The 25,780-nt window shown below is 37.3% G+C and overlaps 1 protein-coding gene across 1 annotated transcript in view; it reads right to left on the bottom strand.

The window, feature by feature from the left end:
- Positions 1 to 25,780, bottom strand: part of GPR158 (G protein-coupled receptor 158) — a 413,352-nt gene that overhangs the window by 35,747 nt on the left and 351,825 nt on the right. Inside the window, exon 7 of the mRNA XM_027841527.1 lies at positions 1,673 to 1,911. Within this exon, the coding sequence (XP_027697328.1) occupies positions 1,673 to 1,911 (239 nt within the window). The remainder of the gene's footprint in view (positions 1 to 1,672; positions 1,912 to 25,780) is intronic.

The raw sequence follows: 25,780 nt of genomic DNA on the forward strand, positions 1-25,780 counted from the left end.
AAAATGTAATATAGACAGGTTATGTCTCCTCTCCAATCTACCCCCAATTCCCCTGATTTTCAGAACTCTGTGAAAACAGAAAGAAAAAGAAATATAGTATAGAGTCAAGAATCTGCCTAGCACTGGTCAGTCATGACCAGCAGGTCATTTCTAGAGAGGAAAGAGTTCCTTTTCAGTTGAATTTCAAATGAAGACATTGATTATCACGTAGGTAAATACTCTTCCATTCAATACACATTTGTCAAGAAATGTGGGAGGGAAAACTGCAGAAAGAGTCAGAGTTTTATACTTTACACAAACATGCCCTCCCCAGAGGAAGATTTTCTTTATACTTCCCTCTACCATAGAAAGAAATAATAAAATTCATAACTTTCTTTCATTCCTTGTGGTGCTTCTGGACACATGAGATTAAATAAGTCCAACATCCGACAGCAATAATATCTAATCCATGGCTTTTCTAGGTCCCTAAAGATTTCTTTTCTGCATTTTCATAAGTCTGGTAGTGCCTGAACAACCTGAATTTACATTCCTACCAAAAGCCAGCACATTAAATGTAAATGGTTCTTTTTCAAGTTCAGTTTTGTTCCCAGTCATCCACAGCTGCTTATGGCAAGTTGTATGACCTTGTCATTTGGTATCAGGCCTTCAGAGAGTCACTAATGAAGGGTCTTTACAACTCAGTATTGGTCAAGCAGAAATTTAGCAAGAAGTTTCTCTTCATTCATACTAAGTTGGATAATAAGATCTTTTGCTTGATAGACCATAATAGTTAACATTAATCATTAGAAAAATACTAGTATGGTTCACTTCTCCTTCCACTCAACAGATTAAACCTGAGAGTATGCTGCAGGCCATCTACTTGTCTGAACAAAGTAGTTTTCCTCTGTACCACTGTACAACTAGCTCTTCTAAGTTAAGGAGTAGAAAGGAAAAGCCTCCATTGTTATAAACTGGAAGTTTAAAGATCACTACAAAAGTGCTTTCATTCTTCAAAGTACTCCTTTCCAATTGATTTGACTCTACCATCTTCCCCCGCTTAGAAATGCTATTAGGATTATTTTGGGGGAAAGGGGTTCAGAGAATTGATTTATTTTTTCTTTTGGGGGAAGGCAATCAGGGTTAAGTGACTTGCCCAGGGTCACACAGCTAGCAAGTGCTTGAGGCTGGATTTGAACTTAAATCCCCCTGACTCCAGGGATGATGTTTTTTCCACTGAGCCACCTAGCTGCCACCAGATTCCAATGGTGTTGAGAACTCTTAGCTCCCATTTGACCAATGCAGAGCTGCAACTTTTCTGCAACTTATAAGCATAATGATAAGTATGTTAGAGAGGATGTGTCAAAAACAGAGCTTGAACTCAGATATTTCTAACTCTGAGGCCTTCTTCCCATATATTATATCATGCTATATAACTTTAAAGATAGAAGTTTTTATCCTTGCACATTATTTCAATCTCCACCCTTTTTATAATGGGGTCTCCTTAAATCTCATTGTGAAAGTTACCAAGCATTTAGCTATGAAACTTCATTAACTATGAGATCACATTTCTTAAGACTCCCAAACAAGTCATCTTTCATCTTTTTTTTTTGCTCATCTTTCATCTTTTGAAAAAGAAAAAAAAGTGGGGAGGTGGGGAACAAATTAAAAAAAATTATCATAAAAAGTTACATACCAATTGCTGTCATGTAATCCCAGCGGTCTATGAGGCACATGTTAAAGATGAGGTGGTCTGATGTTCGCCCCTGTCCGATGAGTGAGATGTGCCTCTCCAAATTTTGGCAGACAGCTGAAGTCCAACCAACGAGAAACCAAAATACTATCAGGAGAATTACTGCCAGCATTCTCATGACCCGGCCGCCAGTCATATAGGGGATACGTTGAGCTGTCCGTGAAAGGAAAACCTTCAAAACCCTGGAAAAGCAAATGATAGGAATCTTACAGGGTAACCTGTGTAAAAAATGAAGACATTGAGTGGCACATAGTCTTTCTAGAGGAAACTAGGACTATGGGATTTAAAGCTGAGAGAGATCTCAGCACTCTAACTTCATTCTGTTAGAGGAGAAAATTGAGACCAAAAGAGGCCAATTGACTTGCCCAAGGTCATACAACTAACTAATAAATAGCAAAGCCAGAGTTCAAACTAGGGTTCTCTATCTCCAAATCTAGTACTGTTCCTGGTGTATGCTTGGCTACTTAAAAAAACCAAGGACCATCTCTTCTGAAGAAGTTTGCTGTTGCTACTTTTTAATGCAAGTAAGATGAAATGTTAAGACAGATATATCTTATTACATTTCATTTTAATTTATTTTCTAATAATGAAATAGAGTATCTTTGGGGAAATTTTTCAAGTATGTCACAGACTCCTTTTAGCATGTTTTGATTCTTTAGGGGAAAATACCAAGAACTTAGACAAATCTGCAGGCAATTATTGATACTTAGACAAATCTAGCCTTTTTATGTTGGGAATATTTTAAACAAATGAACATCACTTTTCTCATGCACACAATTATATGCTACCCCTAGCCCTTTGGTCCCATTTTTACTGCAGTGGTAGTATATTCTGAGCTTTCTGAAATTCATTCAAAATCTCCTCCTTCAAGAGCAGTTTACATTATTGCCAAAAAACAATTATGAAAACAGTCAATGGTCTATTTAAACACTAGGTTTATGTATTAGACTATAGCATTAAGGAGCTGTACTGAGTCAGCACATAGATAATTGGGTCTCTTTTCTGGGAAAAGTTCTTCATTCAATTTAAGGAATGATTTGGTTATGTTACCAAAAGACTCATCAGGATCCTTCATTCAAAAAACATCAAGTCTCATTTTCCAGATGCCATTACTTCTCTAGTCCCATTCAGTGCAGAACAAAACATAGCCTCTTAGGCCAGCTGTTCTGTCTCCTGAACACACCAGACCTATGAGTCACAACAACCCAACCTGCATCTCTTTCCCTAGAGACTCAGCCAGATACCTCACAATACTCAGATGGGGGAGTGAAACCACAGAGAAATCAGGTGAAAGAGATGAGGAGGATCTGTAGACACTTTACAATTATAACATTTGAAGTGTCTTAACAAGGTTATGTTTATCCACTATTGGCAAATTAATAGATTGTGCCTTTGTTAACTCTACTGTACTCAGCTCAATGGTTTATCTTAAATGGTGGTTATAGGTCATGAAGGGATGGATGCTAGCTCATCAAAATGGTATTTATCAAGTCTAAGAAAATTATGTTTTGTTAGTCATTTCTGTGTTCTTAGGTTTATTGAACGTTCATTTTGTGGAATAATGAAGTAATTATAACTAGCATCTTACATGTATCATTATATTATTTATTCTTTAGCTATTAAAGTTTGTTTGAAGTTAAAAGCTACCGAATGTCTAAAAGGGGCCTTTGTCCTTCTCCAAATTGTCTTAACATTTTGTACTTCTTTGATGCAGTTATCACACTCTACTTTGTACTGATTTCTTTGTGTATATTTTTCTTATTACTCTTACGAGACCATGAAAGTGGCTGAAATCTGAATTTCATGGGAGCAATCCCCAGGGAACCATCATATCCCCCCAAGTTTTCTCTTCTTCTGGCTAAATGTCCCTAATTCCTTCAACTGATTCTCCTATCACATGAACCGTGGGCCCATCACTACTCTAATTTGTCTCCACCGGCCACTCTCAGGTTTGTCAACGTCCTTCTAAAATGTGGCGCCCCAAAATGAAAATAGTAGTCCAGAGGTAGTCTGACCAGGGCAGAGTATCAACCAATTAACAAATATTTCTTACTATGTACTTACTTACTCTGTGTTCAGTACTAGACTAAATACTACGGAGGAAGTGCAGAATAATAAGTATTAGACATGGCCCTTGCCCTCAAAGAACTTACAGTCTAGTTAGGGGTGACAAGAATGACGCATGAGAAATAATAGGAAGGAAAAGAAGGAAAAAGAATGTGGGATGAAAGAGTTCTTGCCAGTTCTGGTGTACAACATTGCATAGAGAAAGGAGCAATGGAACCTCTCTGTCTCCTCCAAACACAACAGTGTGAGATCTGTCAGTATACAAAGCAAATGCACAGGGATGTCGGGGGTGCAGGACAGTGCTCTGGGCCTACCTGCTGCCTTCAGTCGTGATGGAACAAAAGTGTTGCCAGGTGGCAGTTAGCACATCTCACACAGAAAAGACCTGGACTCTAGCAACAGTCTTGCCACTAACTAGTGATATGAATCAGTGAGTCAGAGAAGGGATCCTAAAAAATGCCTAGTCTGACTCCTTCATTGAATAAACAAAGAGGTCCAGTAGACCTGTGTTGTCTCCAAAATGATAGGAGGAGTCAGTAGCAAATGTAGAAACAGAATTGAAGTTTTTGGACTCGTAGTCTAGAACTTTTTCCTTTACCCACACCACTTAAGAGCTCAGAGGCTCAGGTTTCTTACCTGTAAAAGTAGGATAATACCTGCCCTGCTTATGTCATAAGATGGTTGCGAGAATCAAATGAATTAGTATTACAAATGAATTAGTATTAGTATTATTAGTATTAGAGTTGGAAAAGGACTTTAGATATCATCTAGTCCAATTCCTTCATTTTATAGTTGAAAAAACAGAATCAGAGAGAGGAAGTAATTCTGCTGAAAGACATGCAACTATTAAATGATGGAGCCAGGCTTTGAACCCAGGTTTCTGAATCTTTTAACTCTAAGTCAAATATTCCTCTATTCACATGGTTCCTTGGAAAATTAAGTTGAAACCTATAAAATATGAAAATATAAGATATTATCTCCAAAATGGCTTTGGGTTATATTAGTAAATAATTTCCAGTGCCCTCACTGTTCTACCCAGATTGTTTTATAAGGACTTGTTTAAGATTTGTTCTTTTAACATCTGATTTCACCTTTGTATTCCTAGGAGCTACTACGGGGCCTTGAACATAACTAGTATTTAATAAACTTCTGTTGAGTTTGAAAATCATTGGTCATAGAGTTTCGGAAGGTTTGGAAAATTCTTGTATATGTTTGCTTTATCCTTTAAAAAAAACAAATCTCTTTTTTCACCTTCATCCCCAGGGGGCACTGTTGGCCCTCTCTAAGTCACTGCTCTAGTCTTTCATTTCTACTGACTACCTCCATCATTTCTCTTACCCTCCTAGTCAGTTCTCTCCTCCCCTCTCCCTCCACACTCTTCCCTTGCAAAGTGGTTGCCATTTATACTCTTCTTTACTTCCATTTCTCCCTTCCTTTCTCAATTGCTTCCCTAGACTCAGCTCTGTTTTGATGGGCCTCTTAATCATAGGAGTAGAAGAGGCTGAACCTTCACAAAAGATCAGAAATTAGCTCTTGAAGATGTGTTAAATGTCATCTTGCCTAATGTCCTTATCATATAGACAAGGAAATTGAACCCCAGAAAAGGTTAACTTATTTGTCCAAGGTCTCTGCCCTCCAAAATTACCTCTCATTTTTCTAATTTCATTAAGATATTCTATTTGACTGATCCCAAAAATGGGCCTCTTCTTGCCTACCTAACAACTTTGAGATCTGCTAACGGAGAGGGTGGTACCTGTTGCCTTACCCACCTGATTTTGCCCATTGCTTTAATTTTTCAGATAAGAAATTGTGATTTGAGGTATATCTTTGTGAACATAACAGGCTTTTAAAAAGAAATACTTTTTTCCTTATAACTTTTCTATTTCCCTTCAGCACAAAATAAATTGCAGTTTTCTTTCCCTTTTCCTATCTCATAATATCTACAAAACTATATTCATTTCCTCTCACAAAAATCTCCAGAAAGTCAAAGTCATAAATGGCTAGGGCTTTGATATTTACATCTGCAATATTTTCTGTGTGTAAATCTCTACCAGCAGAGATTGAAACCTCCAGTCTTGTCCCCACCCCATGCTTTCTCATATTTTAAAACTCATCTTTCCATAAATCTTCCATAAAGAATTCACCACACACCTTGGGGGTCTTCCTCTTATTGTTTTAATATTAAATGCACAACCGCCCAATACACTCATCATCCACTTGTTCTCTCTCTCCCTACCTGTCAGTCTGATCTTAGGAATCTTTGTAAAGTCCCTTTCAATTCTGAGATATTGTGATTCCTGGATGATTTTTTTTAAAAAAAAACTTATGTTAATTGTCCTTAAGATTAAATATAAACCTTCTCACTGGAATTTAAAGTCCATTAAAATTTGGCTGCAGTCTACCTTTCTAAATTTATTTCATATTACTCTCCCTTATATACCTGGAGTTCTAGTCAAATTGGGTTGTATGCAGCTCCCCCTGTATGATATTTGATCTCTCACTGCCAGATCTTTGCAATAGAATGTATAAACAGACCATGCCTAGAACATTGTCCCTCCTTATCTTGACCTTTTGGAATCCTGAATATCCTTCAAGGCATTCATGCTACCTCTTACATGAGGAATTTTTCTTCTCCTATCCCTTGAAATTAATTTGTTTTAACTTTCTACATCTTTTTTTTAACTTACTTGTATTTGAACACATTTTCTTCCCCAAGTAGAGTGTAATCTTCTTGACATTATTTTGTTTTTGTCTTCAAATCTCCAGCATTTATCACAGTGCCTAATGCATGGAAGAGCTTAATAGTTGTTTGTTGAATTGAAGGGATATAAAATTTTGGAATCCCATTTGGATTTTGTATAGGAATCCTCCATGACATTGGCAACTACTCTAAGGAAGCACGTCTCCTTGGTTTATGCCTTGCTTGATGTAATGTACGTACCAACCAAACTGGTCTATTTACTGTTCCCTGTACACAGCCGTCCATCTCTGGGTCTCTGCACTTCGCACAAAATGTCTCTGCTAACTTCATGTCTAGAATGCACTCCACTCTTACCTTTACCTCAGAGAATCCCTAGCTTCTTTCAAAGCTCAGCTAAAGTGTCATCTCTAACAGGAAATTTATCATGATTTCTCCCGTTTCTTCTGTCCTCCCTTCCCCAAGAAATTATTTTGTATATAACTTTCTGTGCAAATGAATATGTTGTTTCCCCTTCAATAGAAAATAAACACCTAAAGAGCAGATGCTATTTTCTTTTTGTCAAAGCATCCTTAGTATCTCAGTAGCTAGCATAGCACATGGCATGCAGCAGGTGATTAATAATTGTTGTTTCATCCTTTCAGTCATATCTGACTGTTTGTGACCCCATTTGACGTTTTCTTGGTAGAGATACTAGAGTGGTATGCCACTTCCTTCCCCAGCTCACTTTACAAATGAGGAAACTGAGGCAAACAGGGTTAAGCGACTCGCCCAGGGTTGTACCACTAGTAAGTGTCTTAGGCCAGATTTGAACTCAGGAAAATGAATCTTCCCAACTCCAGGCCCAGCACTCTATCTACCGTGCACCAACCTGCTCTTATGTTTAATAATAATAGCTAGCATTTCTATAGTGCTTTAAGGATACACAAAGCACTTACAAAGAGTATTTCATTTTATTCTCATGACAGCCTTGGGAAATAGGTACTATTATTACGCTTACTTTGCAGAGGAGGAAACTGAGGTTAAGTGACTTGCCTAGGGTCACACACCTAGTAAGTATATGACGCTGGATTTGAAACCATGCTTTCCAGGTTTCAGATCTAGTGATCTAACCACTGTGCCACCTAGTTTCCTCACCATAATGCCTGTTGAATGTTTAAAGAAAGGAAACATTTAGCAAATCCAACATTTCATAGTTCATAGAATCTTGCATGATTACATATGTAAAGGAGATTGTGTTAGAAGAATCTCCTAGTTCTGCATTTTCCTCTACCAAGTCAGCACTTTTTTGAAATAGAAAAATAATGGATTTTAAAAGGTTTTTATATTCTCCACATTAGCCCATTATTTGTTTGACTATATGTGTGTATTCTGTAGAAAACGGTGATAGTCTATTACCTACTTCATGTTTTTATTAAGGACAATTCCATCAGTGTGTGCACAGACCAGAGAGGATGTTAGGAATATAGATTTAGAGATGGAAGACACCTCAGAAGTCAGCTATTCAAACTAATTCATTTTACGACTGAGGAATTGGAAACCTAGAATAGTCACCTGACTTGCCCAAGGTCATGCAGACCTAGATTGTAAGTGGGGAGTTCAATCAATAAAGATATATTAGTGATAAGGAAGACCTATAATTATTCTTTCTATCCTGGTGATTTTCCCATTTTTTTTCAACAGGTGATTTTTAAGTTGATTGGATTTGTCTCCAGTGTGGTCAAAGTTTATCATTTTAAAATATCAAGTAAAAATACTGGCTTTTAGAATCTTCTTCTCTAGGAGATATAGAAAATCAATTCTATTCTATTACCTTTAAAAGTCTGTCACTTCCAGTGTGACCTTCTCTATTTTTTTTTAGGTCAAGTCACTCAGACCAACTTCATCTTAAAGAATGTAGCCCTTCCTACTTTATCCCATAATAAACTAGGGACTAAAGTGACAGAATCCAAATATGCTTGGCTTCTAACATCACAGCTGATTAGAATAGCTTTATCCATGCCTAACATGTCTTATTTCATAGCTTAGAATTAGATGAAACATTAAAGGTCATCTAATTCAAACCCAACATTTACAGAGAGTGAGACCTGATTTACAGATAGTGAGACTTGAAGCAAAAAAAAAAAAAAAAAAAAAAAAAGGTTTATTAACCTGACATGCTCTGGCTCCATACCCAATGCTCTCTCCAAGCTGCCTTCTGTGTTGGACTATTACTTATTCTTCATCTTTAGAATTTAAGAAGTTGCCAGATAATTTCCTGCAGAGAGGAAATTATCTGGCAACCCCTTCTTTATCTCCTTGTTATCCTTAATCCCATCCTCACTTAGCTGCTTACAAAATGAAGTCCCCCATAATGACACCCAGCTCAATGATCTCCATTTCCTTGCAAAACAACTCTTGGTCTGAAAGAGAGTGGGACTGATTAAGTATTTGATGGTTCAGATCTCAAAGAACAGCCCATTAAAACAGTCTTGGTCTAAATAATTCAGTGAAAATAAATAAATCTCCAGCATCTAATATCTTTGACAACTGGGCCTCATATAACCAGGCCAAAGATGGCATAGTCAAGTTACCATGTTATTTATTTTATAAAGGTTGACTCTAAGTCATTATCTGGAGATTTGGTTCCATACATTTAGACTTTTCTCTCTAAAGATCTATTTGAGGTGTCAGGAAGATCTCATGCTCACTCATTGTATACATTGAATTTGAATTTATTTAAAGTAAAGTCTTCCTGTCTTCAAGCCTGATACCCTGTGCCACCCAGCTGCCTAAGGTTTCCAGCTGTTTCCTGGTCTAGGCTCAGTTACAGTTAGGTAAATCAGCATACCCTAAGAAAGGCACCTTCACAGAGGAGGTACATATTTAAAGAAACAAATATTAAGGGCTTATTCATTTATCTTATAAGCCAAATTAAGGAGAAAATGAACAATAAGGATTTACTATTTTTATTCTTTAATCCAATCAGAGTATGACTGAACCAATTCCCTCTAAGTAACAGGTATCAGACTAAGAAGAAGTGGACCTGGGAAAACTGTATCATCCAGCAGATCAAGCAAATCCTTGGCATTAAATAGTATTCTCCATAGGTTTATTAGGGAGAAAGGAAAAGAATAAGCATTTAAGTGCCTACTATGTGCTAGGCACTGTGCTAAGCATTTTATAAATGTTATCTCATTTGATTTTCACAACTACCCTATCAGGTAGGTGCTTTTATTATCATCTCCATTTTATAGTTAAGGAAACTGAGGTAGATAGAAGTTATGTAACCTGCTCAGGGTCACACAGATAGTAAGTATGTGAGTCTGGAGTTGAACTCACATCTTTCTGCTTCCAGGCCCAGCATTTTATCCACTGAACCACCTAGCTTTCTCTACTATATCTAATTTTTCTAAAATTCTATTCAAGTCATTAAATAATAAAATAATAATTGCAAGGACTGTGTAACACAATGAAAATAGTGCTGAACATGGATCATAGGATAGATCATAGAACTGGGGGGAAAACCTTACAAGTCGTCTGTTTAGGCAGTCAGCCAAACATTTACCAAGTACTTACAAGGTGCCAGACACTGTTAAGTACCAGGGATACAAAGAAAGACAAAAACAGTCCCTGCCCTCAAGGACCATACATTATAAATGGGGAGATAGCATGTAAATAACTAGGAACATGCAACTGGAGGGTAATCTGAAAGGAGAAAGTATGAGTATCTGGGAGGACCAGGAAAGTCCTCCAACCAAAGGTGGGATTTGAGCTGTCTTGAAGGAAGTCCAACCTTCCTATTATAAAGATGAGGAAATGAAGAAGTTAAAATGATTTGTCCATGATCACATGGGCGACTTGTGTTATAACACAGTTTTGGGTCCTGTGGTTCCAAGCTCATCTATTTTCTGGTGCACCATGCCACTTTGTCAATCGGAATCATAAGAACCAAGTCTGATGCTCTTCTCTCTGTGACTTTGGGCAAGTCATTCAACCTTGCTGTATTCCACTTTCTTCATCTATAAAAGGGAAGAGTTACATACTATATACTAGCATAAGAACAAAATGGATACATGAATTAGACACAAAGGGTGATATGATAAGCAAATTAGATGAGCATGGAATATTTTACCTCTAAGTTTTATGGATAAGGGAAGAATCTAGGACCAAACAAGAGAGAGAGAGCATTACAAGATATAAAACTGATACTTTTGATTAAACAGTTTTTGCCCAAACAAAACCAATATATCCAAGATTAGAAGGAAAGCAGGAAACTGGGGGAAAAATTATAGCAAATTTCTCTGACAAAGGCTTCATTTCTCAAATATATAGAGAACTGAGTCAAATTTATAAGAAAACAAGTCATTCTTCAGTTGATAACTGGTCAGAAGATATGAACAGACAGTTTTCAGAGGAAATCAAAGTTATCTATTTTGTTGTTGTTGATCAGTCATTTAGTCATGTCTGATTGTTCATGAGCCTATGGACCATAGCACAGCAAGCCACTATCTCCTGAAGTCTGTCCAAGTTTCGATTCAGTGCTTCTGTGGCGCTATCCATCTCATCCTCTGCCATTCCCTTTTCCTTTTGCCTTTAATCTTTCTCAACACCAGGGCCTTTTCCAATGAGTCCTGTCTTCTCCCCATGTGGTCAAGGTATTTAAACTTCAGCTTCAATATTTGTTCTTACAGTAAATAGTCTGAATTAATTTCTTTAAGTATTGACCAATTTGATCTCCTTGCATCCAAGGGATTCTCAAAAGCATTCTCCAGCACTGCAACTTGAAAGCACTGATTCTGCAGTGCTCAGCTTTCCTTATAAGTCTAACTCTCACAACCACACATTGCTACTGTAAAAGCCAAAGCTCTGACTATATGGACCTTTGTTGGCAAGGTAACGTCTCTGCTTTTTAGTATCCTTTCTAGATTTGCCATAGTCTTTATTCCAAGAAGCAAGACTTTTTTTTTAATTTCAAGGCTGCAGTTACCATCTGCAGTGATCTTTGAGCCTAAGAATATAAAATCTGATACTGCTTCCATTTCTCCTCCCTCTATTTGCCAGGAAGAGAGGGGACCAGTTGCCAAGATCTTAGTTGTTTTTTTTTAAGGTTTAAGCCAGATTTTATACTCTCTTTTTTCATCCTCATCAAGAGGCTTCTTAATTCTTCACTTTTTGCCATCATAGTGGTATTGTCTGCATTCTCCTGGTAATCTTTATTCTGGCTTTTGATTCATCCTACCTGATATTTTGTATGATGAATATATTCTACATGAAAGTTAAATAAATAAGATCACAATATACAGCCTTATTGTACTCCTTTTTCAATTTTAAACCAATCAGTTGTTCCATGTTCAGTTTTAACTGTTGTTTCTTGGCCCACATTCATGTTCCTAAGGAGATAAGTAAGATAATATTCCCATCTTTTTAAGGATTGCCACATTTTGTTGTAATCCACATAGTCAAAGGCTTCAGTTTAGTCAATGAAGCAAAAGTAGATTTTTTGGGAACTTCCTTGCTTTCTGCATGATTCAGTGAATGTTGGCAATTTGGTCTCTAGTTCTTCTGCTTCTTTGAAAATCAGCTTGTACTTCTAGTAATTCTCAGTTCACATATTGTAGAAGACTAGCCTGTAGAATCTTAAGCATACCCTTGAAATAGGTACAGTTGTTCAGCAATTTGATTATTCTTTGGCATTGTCCTTCTTTAGCACTGGGACGTAAGTTGATCTTTTCCAAAACAGTGGCCGCTTTTGAGTTTCCCAAATTTGATATGGTGTACAGTACTTCAACAGTATCATCTTTTAGGATTTTAAATTGCTCAGGTAGAGTTTTGTCACTTGCACTAGCATTATTGTTAGAATGCTTCCCAAGGCCCACTTGACTTCATTCTTCAAGATGTCTGGCTTTAGATCAGTAACTATACTATCATAATTATTGGTGATGCTAATAAATCTTTCTTGTCTAGTTCTGTATATTTTTGCCACTTCTTCTTAATATCTTCTATTTATGTAAAGTCCCTACCATTTTTGTCTCTTATCATGCCCCTTCTACATGAAACATTCTCTTGATATCTCTATACAGTCACCTAAAACAAGACCTGGATCTGTGGCTCAGATTTTGAGTTTCTTATTGCAAAATTCATACATTAATTGAAGAAAGTAGGGGAAACCATCAGACCATATAAGTGTGGTATAAATAACATCCTTTATGAATATGAAGTGGAAATGATAAATAGATTTAAGGGATTACACCTGGTGGGTAGAGTGCCTGAAGAACACAGGTTCCCAATGTCGTATAGGAGTCAGCAACAACAACAACAAAAGATTCAAAAGAAAAAGAAACAAGAAAGCAAAATGACTGTCAGATGAAGCTTTACAAATAGCTGAAGAAAAAAGGGAAGCTAAAGGGAAAGGAGAAAAGGAAAGATATACTGAACTGAATGCAGAATTCCAGGGAACAACAAGGAGAGATGAGAAAGTTTTCTTAAATGAGCAATGCGAAGAAATAGATTAAAACAATAGAATGGGAAAGACAAGAGATCTCTTCAAGAAAATTAGAGAAATCAAAGCAAAGTTTCATACAAAAATGGGCATGATAAAGGCTATAGTAGTATGAAAAATGCTCTAAATCACTGTTGATTAGAGAAATGCAAATTAAAACAACTCTGAAGTACCACCTCACATTTATCAGATTGGCTAATATGACAGAAATGGAAGATGTTGGAGGTGATGTGGAAAAATTGGGACACTAATACACTGTCGTTGGAGTTGTGGACTGATCCAACCATTCTGGAAAGCAATTTGTAACTATGCCCAAAGGGCTATAAAACTGTGCATACCCTTTGACCCAGCAATACCCCTTCTAGGTCTGTATCCCAAGAGATCAATGAAAAAGGAAAAGGACCTGTTTGTACAAAAATATTTTAGCACCTCTTTTTGTGAGTTATGATTCTACAAACTATGACATAGGATCTGTTCCTTGCTAGTGAGTTTACAATGTAACTATAGAGCCATATTCTACAGTGATTTTTGATTGGCTCAGCTCCATATATTCTGAAATGAAGTATAACTCTCTATATACGCAGCTACACATGTTCAATTTAACAGTTTTCATTATCATAGTGCTTAGGTACCTAAGGCTGAGTTACTAGTTTTCTAATCTGTGTACACTGAGCTCCTCATCAGCAATCTGCCCAGAGTGCCATCCATTTTGTAATTTATCTCAAAGTTACAAAGTATTCCTATGATTCTTTGAAAAGAGCCCAGTACAAATCCCTTGAAAATATAGTATGGTAATTCTGAACCCTTAGTTAAAGTGTCAGATATGAAATTAGACAATTTTAGAGTGGGCAAGGAGATCAGAGATTATGATATATAATCTCATTTTTCAGGTGAAAAAACTGAGGCACAGAAAAGGGTTTTAGGTAAGCGACAGGCAAAAGTCCTGTAGTTAGTTAGAAGCAAAGATGAGACTAGAACTAACAGCTCTGAACCCCCTCTTGCCATTAACCCACAATGAAATTCTTTTTAATTCTTTGGGCCTCAGTTTTCTCATCTATACAATGAAGAATTTGGACTAGATAACCTTCCAGCTATAAATCAATGACACTATGATCCTACAGAACCTTCTGATATGTTTTTGCAAAATTCAATGTATTGACAAGGGCAAATACATAGACACACAAACACACACATAGTACTCTAGCATTTGAAATTTCCTCTTTCTAAATGCATTTATCTTTATTCTTTTCTGCTAAAAAGGTGCAGAAGGATTTCTTCTCACCATCCAATGGTCTATTGCAATCCTGTTTCTTTCTGTCCATTTGAAATCAAAGTCATAGAAAAGACAGCAGGCCCTAGACCTAACCTAATGTCTATTAATCTCTTAGATTTCAATGACATTTAGGAATTTAAGTGTGAGCATTAAAAAGTTATCAGGTTATGATTATCATGTTGTAAAATCTAAAGTCATTCAGTTCCTCACACTTATCAAAAGAACTTTTAGAAAGAGCAACACAAAGGGGACTGAAGGTCATTAGCTATATCAGGGAGCTTATCCACATCAGAGATGCCCCAGGCTGCCAATCTACCTAATTCAATGAAATTGTCATCACTTTCTCCGATTTTTACTCTCAGAAGAAAATTAAAGAAAATATTTGATGATTGCATGAGTTGCTCTATAGGCTTTATCATAATTTATGCTGAAAAAGGAAATAGTTATTCCCTGGACAAAAGTAATTTTCATTTGTTCCATATGAAAGTTACAGAAGATACACACACACACACACACACACACACACACACACTCACACACATACATGTTTGTGTTATTTTAGGCCAATAGTGGGAGAATCCAAATCTCAAGAAGGGTCTCCCCTTTATTATTTGATTGAAAGATGGAAAGGTGAAATCAGGAAGCAAAAAAGTGTGGGAAAGATTGTAAATTCCACTTGAAAGGTACAATGGAATGAACAGTAGAATTCTAGAATGTGAAAGAGCCAAGGGGTCTTACAGATCACCTTGGCTAATCTCCTCCTCCAATTTTATTAACTAAATAATTAAGGTCCTGGAGGGTTTAGTGACTTGCCCAAGGTCACACAGTTAGTTGGTAGAAGATGCTGATTCTCAGTGTCCACATCATACCAAAATTCAACTTGATAGTATTTGTTTTGGGGCATTTCACTCCAAGCCTATTGATTAACTCTCTTACTTTAACCTTTTCTCCTTTCATGTCATAATGTTTCTTTTTCTTCCTGTCCTCAACCCCTAAATATACACTCTACTACATCTGTCTCCTGATTATACTACTTTTCCTCTACATATCCATCTGTCAAGATTTTACCCTCTTTTGAGACCTAGATCAATGCCATTTAACCTTCATTTCCTCATATCATTCATTTTATTTTTATGTGTAAATATAGCTTGTCTCTACAATTAAAACATAAGCTTACTGAAGTCACAGACTGTATCTTTGTACTTCTTTGTTTTTCCCACAGCACTCAAGGAACTATTTATACTTTGTCTCTCTCTTCCTTGATAGAAAAATCTAGAAAAACGTTGTCTATACAAGCTTCCTCTACTTTCTCAATCCCCACTCTTCCCCATCTCTTTGTAATCTGACCTCTGACTCTACCACTAAAATGAAATTGCTTTCTCCATGGAAAGAATGTCTTGTTCAATTTTCTATTTTCTCTCAACAATCACTATCTTATTAATGTAATCAGTTCCTATAGATTCAGTTATCTCTTTGTAGATGAAACCCAATCTACGGTCTCTGAGTTGCCAAATCCAATGAACTTTTTTTTCATTTCTCATACTTCTTGGCCTTCCTACAACATTTGACCTGTTGATAATAATTTTTAAATTAAAAAAAATTGATGCCTCTTGTTTTTATATTATCTTTATTTCAGAATATAGCCCTCAATCCTCCCTTTCCCAGTGACATATCCCTTGTAACAAAGAATGAAAAAGAGGAAAAAAAGCAAACTGACAATACTTCAACTGAGTTTGAAAGAATATACAATGTTTCTTAGACATTGTCACCCAGTTCTGCAAAAAGGGTAGGTACATTTTCTCATCTCTTCTACAGAGCCATGATTGATCAGTATAATTATAGAATTCAGAGGTTTTTTCTATAAAGTTATAGTATAGTCATAGTCTTTATTTTTTCCTACTTCTTCTACGTTCTGCATCAGTTCATGTCTTCCTAAACTTCTCTGAGTTCTTCATATTCATCACTTTTTACTCCCCCCTGGGTTTTTATGACATTATTATCTTACAGTCCTCCTCTTATCTGTCTGACCATTCTTTCTTGGTCTCCTGTCCTGGAGCATTGTCTACTCATCTTACTGCCTATGACTGATTATAATCTAGAGGTCTTTATCTGGGCCATCTTCTCTTCTCCACTGACAATCAGTGTCCTGATGATGTCATTTGCTTCTATGGGTTCAATTATCATATCCATGCAAATGAAACTCCAAGTTATATATCTAGCTCTCACCTCTGTCCTGAGCTTCCCACCAGAGCCACAGAAATATGCAGGGCCAAGATACAGTCAGGCCAGCAACTAACTAGTGTAATATTCTGCTAATGTCTGACCCATAGTAGGAAAAAGGAAAAAGGAGTCCCTGAGAGGCAAAAGGCTTAGGCTTTTCAAAACACCTATTAATAGAGAAATTGACAGCAACTGGAGGACTGTCAGGGTCACAGCAAGGGACAGAGATAACTAAGGGTTTGGAAGCTTCCAAAGAGAAGAAAAGTGAGAAAAGGATGAGACCTAAACATAAGTTGAGTCACCAGAGGGCTGAGTCAAAACCCAGTAATTCCTTTAGAGTCCAGGGCCTTGTTCAGAACCAGGCAGGGCCTGCCCACACTATCCAAGAGTATGGAAGAGAGCACAATCTAACCTAAGCATAAAGTGCCAATCTTTCAAAGACTGATGCTGACAATAAGTAACAGAAGAAAATGCTGAACGCAACAAAAAAAAAATACTATGAACTGAGAGAAGTCCAACAGAAAAGAATAAATCTATAAGTCCAAGTACCTGAGCACTAGACTACTTCCAAGAGTGCTTGGAAGAGTATTTGAAAGAGATACAAAATGTAATAGTAAATGAAATATCACCTACCTCAGAAGGTTGTTGTGGGACCAAATGAGATAACATAGGTAAAGTGATTTGTAAACCTTAAAGCACTATGTAAATACTTGATGCTATTATTGCTAGCCAACTAAATGATCTCCCATTCTCTAGCTATTTTCCCCTCTCCAAGCACCCTTTTACAGTTATCAAAATAACTGTTCTAGTACAAAATCTGACCAAAACAACCCCCTGGTCAGAAACTCCAATATTGACTCTAAGATAAAATATAAAAAATCTCTTATATGGACTCTATTGACTCTAATTCCAGCACAGAACTAATGGAGTATTTAATAAATATTCTAAGGGAAAGCTGAGAAAAACATTGAAGAAGGAGTTGTAGTCTCCTAATCAAGCTATAGCCTGTGGATGAGGTGCTGGTTGTGGCCCCAAGCTGGCTGATAGCTGGCTGATGTAATTATACATTATTGAAATGAAGCAACTAAATTGCAAAGTCACAAGGTTGTAGACTTCATTAATTGCATATTTTCCTATAACTTATAACAAGTCTTTAATGTCAACATTTTGAATTTAAGATGAAATTAATCATCTCTTGGCATTATCAGGGTTTTCAGTTCTTCCTTAAGAAAGGATAGATAGATTGATTGATAGAGTAGATATTGATATCAATAGACAAAGAGAGAGATGATCTAATGATATTAATCACCCATTCTCCATGAAGACCACCAAGGAAAGTATTTTTATCCAATTTCCTGCCTAACTAGCATTTTCAGTCTGAATTAGAATAGTTTTGGTGTGATTAAGGAAAAAGTTGCTTCAGTTTCTAAGGAATGACTTAATGTTACCTCCTCATGCCTTAATCCTAGCTACATCAAAACAGTACATTTAATTACTTGGCCACTGGCCAGAGCACACAAGATCTCACCTCAAATCCCATTCTTTGGAAACATGAAATCACTATTCAGCTTGGGTACAAGGACAAGGGAATTAAAAAGACCTATTTAATTCCTCAAGACTATTCAAACATGAATAGTTGTTCTTAATTTTCTGGGCTATCAGTAATATTTTAAAATCCATTAAATGCCTTCTAATTAAAATTGTAAACAATCCATGTCTATATGCATATATACATAAATATCTATATATACATACGTAATCTTTACCTCATTTTATATAATAGGGTTAAACAAGGGGAAACCAACTGATGTAATACATTGGAGCTCCTCCCATGGACTTGGGTATATACCCTCTCACTGGTAGTCAACACTTGACTTCAAGATGACCCCATCTTGCCAGCTTAGGGGCCAGCACCAGCACATCATCCACAGGCCGTAGTTTGATTAGAAGGCTAAAATTCCCTTTTCAAAGTTCTTCTCAAGTTTCTCTTAGAACACTTATGGAATACCCCATTGTTTCTGTCCAGGAATTCAGCCTCAATTGGGGGTTCTTAACCTTTTTTGTGTCATGTACTCCTTTGACACTCTTGTTAAGTCAATGGACCCCTTCTCAGAAGATTGTTTTTAAATTCATAAAACAAAATAGATAGGTTTATAGAGGAAACCAATTATGTTGAAATAGTAGATATTTTTTTTCAAGTGTATGAATTCCAGGTTAAGAACCCTGGCCTTAGAAGGAATTTACCACTCATTTTGGGTTGCATTCCAAGCAACCAGACTCTGACAAAAGAAATGGAGAAAAAGTTGCTTCCCTTCACTTCTCCTTATAGTCTACTGAGTGGGAAACTCTTCCTGACTCAATCATCAATCATTTTTGACATAGTCACATGGTCAACAGGGAACAAGAAATGATTTCTGCATCATCCCTAAGCATGCCTTTCAGCACTGAATCAGTGAATATGTCTCTCCCAAAGGAACCAGAGCACACATTCCCAGCTTCTTGGCAGTTTATGGGAGCTCCCCTGATCACTCATACCACACTCCCCTGACTACCTCTATTTCACAGGAAAGAGGTAGTAATGGGAAATATTCTTAATGAGAAGTGAATCACAGAACCCAGTTGGAGTTCTCAGGAAGAAGGACCACTCAATTGATCAGCTCATTAGCTCTTCCTAAGGACAGGGTTGTATGGGTTATTTCTATGAGAACAAACAAAATTTATTTCATATGGCGCTATAAAATTGGAAACATATAGGCTTCAGGCAAATGTTTTCTTACCAGGTAATAAACCCAGTCAGCCATGACCTACCTCTGTGCTAATACCATTTTCTTGCTCATAAGTATACATAAGTCTTGATCTTATAGAGGAAAAGAAATTCATTTACATTTTTAGAAGATGCTTTGTCCACATGAGGAAAATAATTTCAACAGAGAATGAAATTAGGGATGCCAGTAACCTTGCTGAGTTATATACTGTGCTGCCATCTCAGGTTAGATTACTAAAATAGGTGTCAAAAAGTCTGTTCAATAAAGCTTATGCATTTGCTTCATAATATGATAAAGTAGAAATAACTCCCTATTAAGATTCAGAGAACTTGAGTTTAAATCCTAGCTCTGCAGTTTACAACACTTGTGACCTTGTGAAAGTCACTTGACTTCTTTCTAAGTGTCCTCATCTATAAAAAATGAAAGTGCTAAACTAGATGACCTCTAATGTCCTAATGTCTGCTGTCTCTCTCTAAATGAGTCCTATGTCATCATTCAGAACCTATTTACCTTTGCTTTACACACTGTTTTAAAACTGCTCTACTTCAAAAAATTCTTAAATTAGCCTCTCTGATCACAATCACCTGCTCTGCTATCTCTCCCGATGAACCTACTCTTCATCCTCACTATTACATCCTATTACTTGATCCCACTCAATTCATTCAATCAATTACCCTACTTCTAAGTTTCACTTACCTCTGACTACCTGATTTTCTTCTCTTGATCTCACTTTAATACAAATCCCTAGCCCTAAATAGCTCCCCTCATCGCTTTTCTCTAATATTTCTCCCAAACTACTCAACTTTTTGTAGAAATTGCACATCTATTTAAACTTGGCCAGGCTCTCACAGCTACTCAGCAGTCCTCTTATTGACTCACTATTATATTCCCCACATGGATTGTTCTGGACCTTTTCCATTTACCTCATTCTTACCCTTCCCCCTTGACTCTAAGTAAATGTATTCACCTCCTACTTTACTGAAATTAGAAGAATTCAACAGGGGCTTCCTCAACTTGTCATCTCACAACTTGTCTGAATCTAAAACAATCCTTTTCCTGACCTCAGTAGAGGTGATTGTCTTCCCTTTCCATACTTTCAAAATAAAGTCCAAACTACTTAGGCTAACATAAAGGAGAGCCCGAAGGTGGTATACCCAAGTGGGTATCATCCTTTGTAAGGAGACAGCCAGGAAATGGCATAGAGTCCTGAGCTCTGACAAAACAAAAGTTCACCTGCTAGAACTAGGGACCCAGTGTAAGAGGCCAATAAAGGCAATCATAGGATCATAGATCTAGAACTGGAAGGCACCAGAGAGATCTCCTAATCCAACTCCTTCATTTTAAAGTCTAAGAAAATGAGTCCCAGAGAAGTTAAGGGACATATGAAACAACACACTGGTAGCAAATGCTGGAGGTAAGATCTGAATCTCATTCCTCTAACTTCTGAGCTAGTGCTCTTTCTCCTATGCCACTTTGTTTCTTTAAGAATACTGTGTTAGATCTGGGCTTCTCAAAGACACCATGAGATTAGTATACTCAGAAAGGTGCATTATACAGGATAGTTTCCTGGCCTTTGCATCCATGCTTCAGCTAACACATTGCAAACTTTACTGTTGTATTTGAAGCTAGACTTCAATGTACTGTGGACATCAAGCAAGTGTGAGAAGCAACATGGTCTCTAGGAATGAGCACTGGACTAAGAATATTAAGACTTGGGTTCTAGACCCAACTCTGCAATTTACTAGCTATCTCACAAACACATTACTTTAACAGAGGCATTAACAGATGGGTTCTACCCTTGATTCTTTTAGAAATCTTGTGTGTGTGTGTGTGTGTGTGTGTGTGTGTGCCTGTGTTCATGTGGCAAAAAGCTTAGATATAATGATGCTAAGCCCTAAGAAGATATGTGTATGTATGTATGTATATAATATATATACACACATATATGTATGTATATATACATATATACACACTGAGATGTATGTGATACATACATACATTTGATATATATGCATTTGCTGTTGTTTAGTCAATTAGTCCTATCTGACTCTTTGTGACCCCATTTCTGGCAAAGATACTGGAGCACTTTGCATTTCCTTCTCCAATTCATTTCATAGACAAGGAAATGAGGGAAACAGGGTTAAGTAACTTGCCCAGGGTCACATAGCTACTAGGTATCTGAGGCCAGATTTGAACTCAGGTCCCCATGACTCCAAGGCTAGTACTCTATTCACTGCACCACCTACTGCATATATATATATATATATATATATATATATATATATATATGTATGTATATACATATATATATATGCATATATCTTTTTAAACAGAAATGGGTAGTCATCTAGTCTCACCCCTGGTTCAATTCCTTTTCAGTTCTAATGTTCCATTATTCTTTGATTCTACAAGTGTGAGGAGAAGAAAATAAGTCACTAGGACTCTAATGATGAGAAAGCATGGCTGTGGTGGTTAGCAATCTCTGAGTATTCTCCATCCTGGTATGTCTGTGTCTATATGGCATGCCTTCTATCCATGGCATGTATTCTGAGAGGTATGTGCTATGCATTTTCCTCTAGGGATACCAATAAATGACATGTAGGGTAAAAATGATGGTGACAAAATTCTATTTCTGACAGTGGTACTAAAGGATAATTTGTGGAAAAATTTAGTTGCCCTGCATAATCTTAATCGATGGAAGTTAGGGATGGCATCCAAACTTCTCTTTGAAAACCTGTCATTTGAGCTGGAGCCAAGATGGTAGGGTAGAGGAAGCAGTCCAACTGAGCTCCTATCCACATCTCTTCCCAACTGATCTATAAAATGCACCAGACTAAATCATGATGGAGAAATCCAGAAAAAAATCATAGTGAATCCTTTTTCCAGTCCAGATCAGCATAGGGAAACAGACAAAGAAGTCTACTGACACTGGGGCCAGGGTCAAGGCAGGAGCATGTGGTGAGTGGATAATTCCAGCACCAAGGGAAAGGCTATGCACCAACACAAAAGGAGGTCCCAGATTCATATTGGCATCCTCAAACCCATACTCAGGCACTGCAATTGGGACAGATGCCAAATGCTGGCTTTGTTGCCCATTCTCCAATCCTGGGTTATAGATTTTGAGTAGAGTAAGAAGGGGACCTACAGGGGACCTACAGGACACTGCAATGCAGCAGTGGTATGCCTTTCCCGAGAAGGGAGATCCAGACAGTGTACTGAAAAGGGAGAAAGTTTAGAAGCCAGCCAGCAGCAGTTATGTGGCTCAGAACCCCAAGTTCAGAGTGGGGTCTCACTTCCAGCATCTAGCCCATCATGCAGAGGAATAACCCAGACAGGAAACTCATATCAAAGGGGAGCCCACAACTTGACCATTTTGAACCAATGTGACTTTCCGGGTTACTGTTAAGAGCACAGTTTAACAGAAGCCAGGTTAAGAACTTGTAGAGCTAAGATCAGGAGAATAGTGGTCATGCTTTCCCCTAGATCAGAATGCTTTGGGAACACTGAAACCTTGTAAGTCCCTAGCCTGTCTCTGAGATCCTGGATTAACACAACACTCTACCTCAAGAAAGCAGTAACAGGACCAGTCCAGACTTTTCCTCCAGAATTGCCACAGAGCCCATCCCTAACATCGAGTACAAAGTCAGGAAATAGGCCGGAGGAGTGGGCAAATAAAAAAGGAACCATATGACAATGAGCTATAAGAGTGGCATGGATGTTCAAGACACACATGCAGAAGAAGAGAATGACTCCAAAACATCTAGAAGCAATACTTCCTAGAAAAACAGCACAAAATCAACTAGAATTCCTGGAAAAGAAGAAGCAAGAATTAAAAAAAAAACTCTCAGGTGTTCCTGACTCCAAGCCCAGCACTCTCATCCACTGCCCCTCCTAGCTATCTCCAAAGAAAGTATTCTGGTTTTGTCTAGTACCCATCATAATGACAACCAGTATTTTTGACAGGGAATGCTTTTGGGAAACAACAATTAGAGTCCTTACCAATACTACTGCTACTTCCACTACAGTTATACCCTGATGATTCACGATGGCATAAATGTCTGTGTCGGCACAGAGTGAACCTGGCAGGTTCTAAAAAACCTATATCTTCCATTATAGGCCTGGGCACAGTAAGTATGAATTTTTTTTCACTCCCTTAATTATTATCTCCCAAGACTTCCTTCTCTGCCTCCTTCTACCCTTTGATTTCCTGTGGTTGTGCAAACTCCCAACTCCACCTTCCCATTAGGTAATAGATCCGGGGCGGGGACATTTATGACCTGATGGAACTAATATCAGCCACTTTGAGGGAAAAATTCATCTACATCTATGATGTCCCCATATCCTGCCTCCAGATTACCCCTGTTTCTGTGGCAGGCACCTCTGAGCAGTGTAGGGGAGAGTGATATGCACTCCACTGTAATATATGCTCTGAGACATTTATACCTAGTTAGTGTCCTCTTGGAAGATTGATTCATAGTGTACAGGGCATAGCCACTATTTGTCCTGAGCGATGAATTACAGCTTAGGGCCCTAGGATGTACAAAAATAAAGAGTTCTTGTATTTGTACAACCACTAAGGAGCTGGATACCTATTGACAAGTGACCGCTTCTCTAGGCATTAATTTTATCACCTATAAAATGAGGGGACTGGATTACACGGTCCTTAAAGTGCCTTGTAGTTGGGTCATTTTATGATTTTATGATTCTTAAGAATTTCAGATTTGCTTTTCTGCTGAGTTTTTAGAAGAAACGTGGGAGGTCACTGGATGTCTAAAAAAATAGGTCTTTCCTTTGCAGTCTTATTTTTCTATCAAGTATGAAGGTAATTCTGAAAACTTCAACAAAAATTAGAACACAAATAACATTACCCAGAATGTCCCTTGAGATACTATGATGCTATAGAAACTGAGCTACAGGTGAAGCAAAGAGATTTTGAGAAACGGTTGGTGGTGCTGTCCAATGTACTTAATGTCTAGGGAGTCTGAATCTGACACAGATGTCACATAAAGCCTAAGTGCACATTCCAACACTGATACCTAGCTTCCATAATAAATATTTCATTGCTTATGTGATAAGAGAAGACCCTGGAGAACAGGTGAAATGCTGGTTTGTAAACCACAAACCCAGCTCCTTTGGACACGTGCAAAAGAGTAACGATGTTTGATCTTTGTATTCTAAGGGCCAACCAGAGACCCCTGTTTAACACATTTTTTCTCCAGTTTAAATGTGTTATAATAAACTCTAGTAGAATAACTAGTGTCAAGGAAAGCTGATGGCTCATTTGAAGAGTGGCCATCTAACAATATGGCCTAGTTAGAATGTGAGCTCTTTGAGGGAAGGGATCGTTTTAGTCATTGTATTTGCATCCCCATTGCCTAGCACAGTGATTGTTACATGGTAGGTGCTTAATAAATACTTTTTTATTGATTGATTCTTTACTCTCCAGAAACCAGATGGTGCTAATATGCACTCCAAGAAATTGCTTAGCTCATTTTGGTGCCAGGCCTTTCAAAGGTGAAGAAACCCAGATCTACGTCTTTCTGTTTCTGATCACATTTATCTCCCTTTTGCCTCATTTTGATGTACAGGGCATAGGAACTTTTTACCTTAGTAGCAGAAAATCAGGACAAAGGTTGTGATTCTGTCCCTGCCTTTATATAACATAAAGAGTATTAAATTTAACAGGGCAACTAGGTGGTGCAGTGGATACAACACTCACCATGAAATCAGGAGGACCTGAGTTCAAATCCAGCCTCAGATACTTACTAGCTGGGTAACCCTGGACAAATCACTTAACCCTGATTGCCTCAAAAAAAAAAAGAGAGAGAGAGATTTAAAATCCAAGGAGACCTTGGTTCAAATCCTAGTTCTATTGCTTGCTACCTATGTGACTTATGGAAAGTGACAATCTCCTCCTGGGTCCCAACTTTTGTTCTGATTTTCTACTCCTAAGGCAAAAGTTCTTGGGCCCTGTACATTAAAATGAGAGATCTCAGGAGAAAGTAGAAAAGACAAACACAACAACAAAATATGGATTTTTCAGTATAAGGAAGTCATTAAAAGCAAATTACATATAGGAAGTATTTGAAGACAATATATCATAATGATATAACTGAAAACATTATATCAAGAATAGGAAATGAATTGTGTTTTTTGTTTATACTTCTGTTTCCAAGGAACATTGCTTAATTGAAAAGTTCCTTGTTACTTTCAGCCCTAACCCTATGATCTTGTATATGTTAAATGAAAGTTGATTGCATTTTATATGTGTTCTTATATTTCCTGAGCTTTACTTTTCACAAGTCATCCTCAATAAATATTTTCATGAAGTAACTTCTCTGATCAAGTCAGAGGATTTTATTTAAACAAGCAAATAATTAACCCCAAGAAGAGAAATGTGTACAAAAATAAAATTAATGACTTTGGCTTGCTTTGAGAATTTAACACTAATGTGTGAGTATATATTAATCTGTAATTTAATTCATATTCATAAGTTTCCAGAAAGAAAAATCCATATTTCCAGAAATATCTGCTTCTTGGTGGTTAT

This window comes from Vombatus ursinus, unplaced genomic scaffold (genome assembly GCF_900497805.2).
Source record: "Vombatus ursinus unplaced genomic scaffold, bare-nosed wombat genome assembly UNPS02014861.1, whole genome shotgun sequence".
In the NCBI taxonomy this organism is placed as follows: Eukaryota; Metazoa; Chordata; class Mammalia; order Diprotodontia; family Vombatidae; genus Vombatus; species Vombatus ursinus.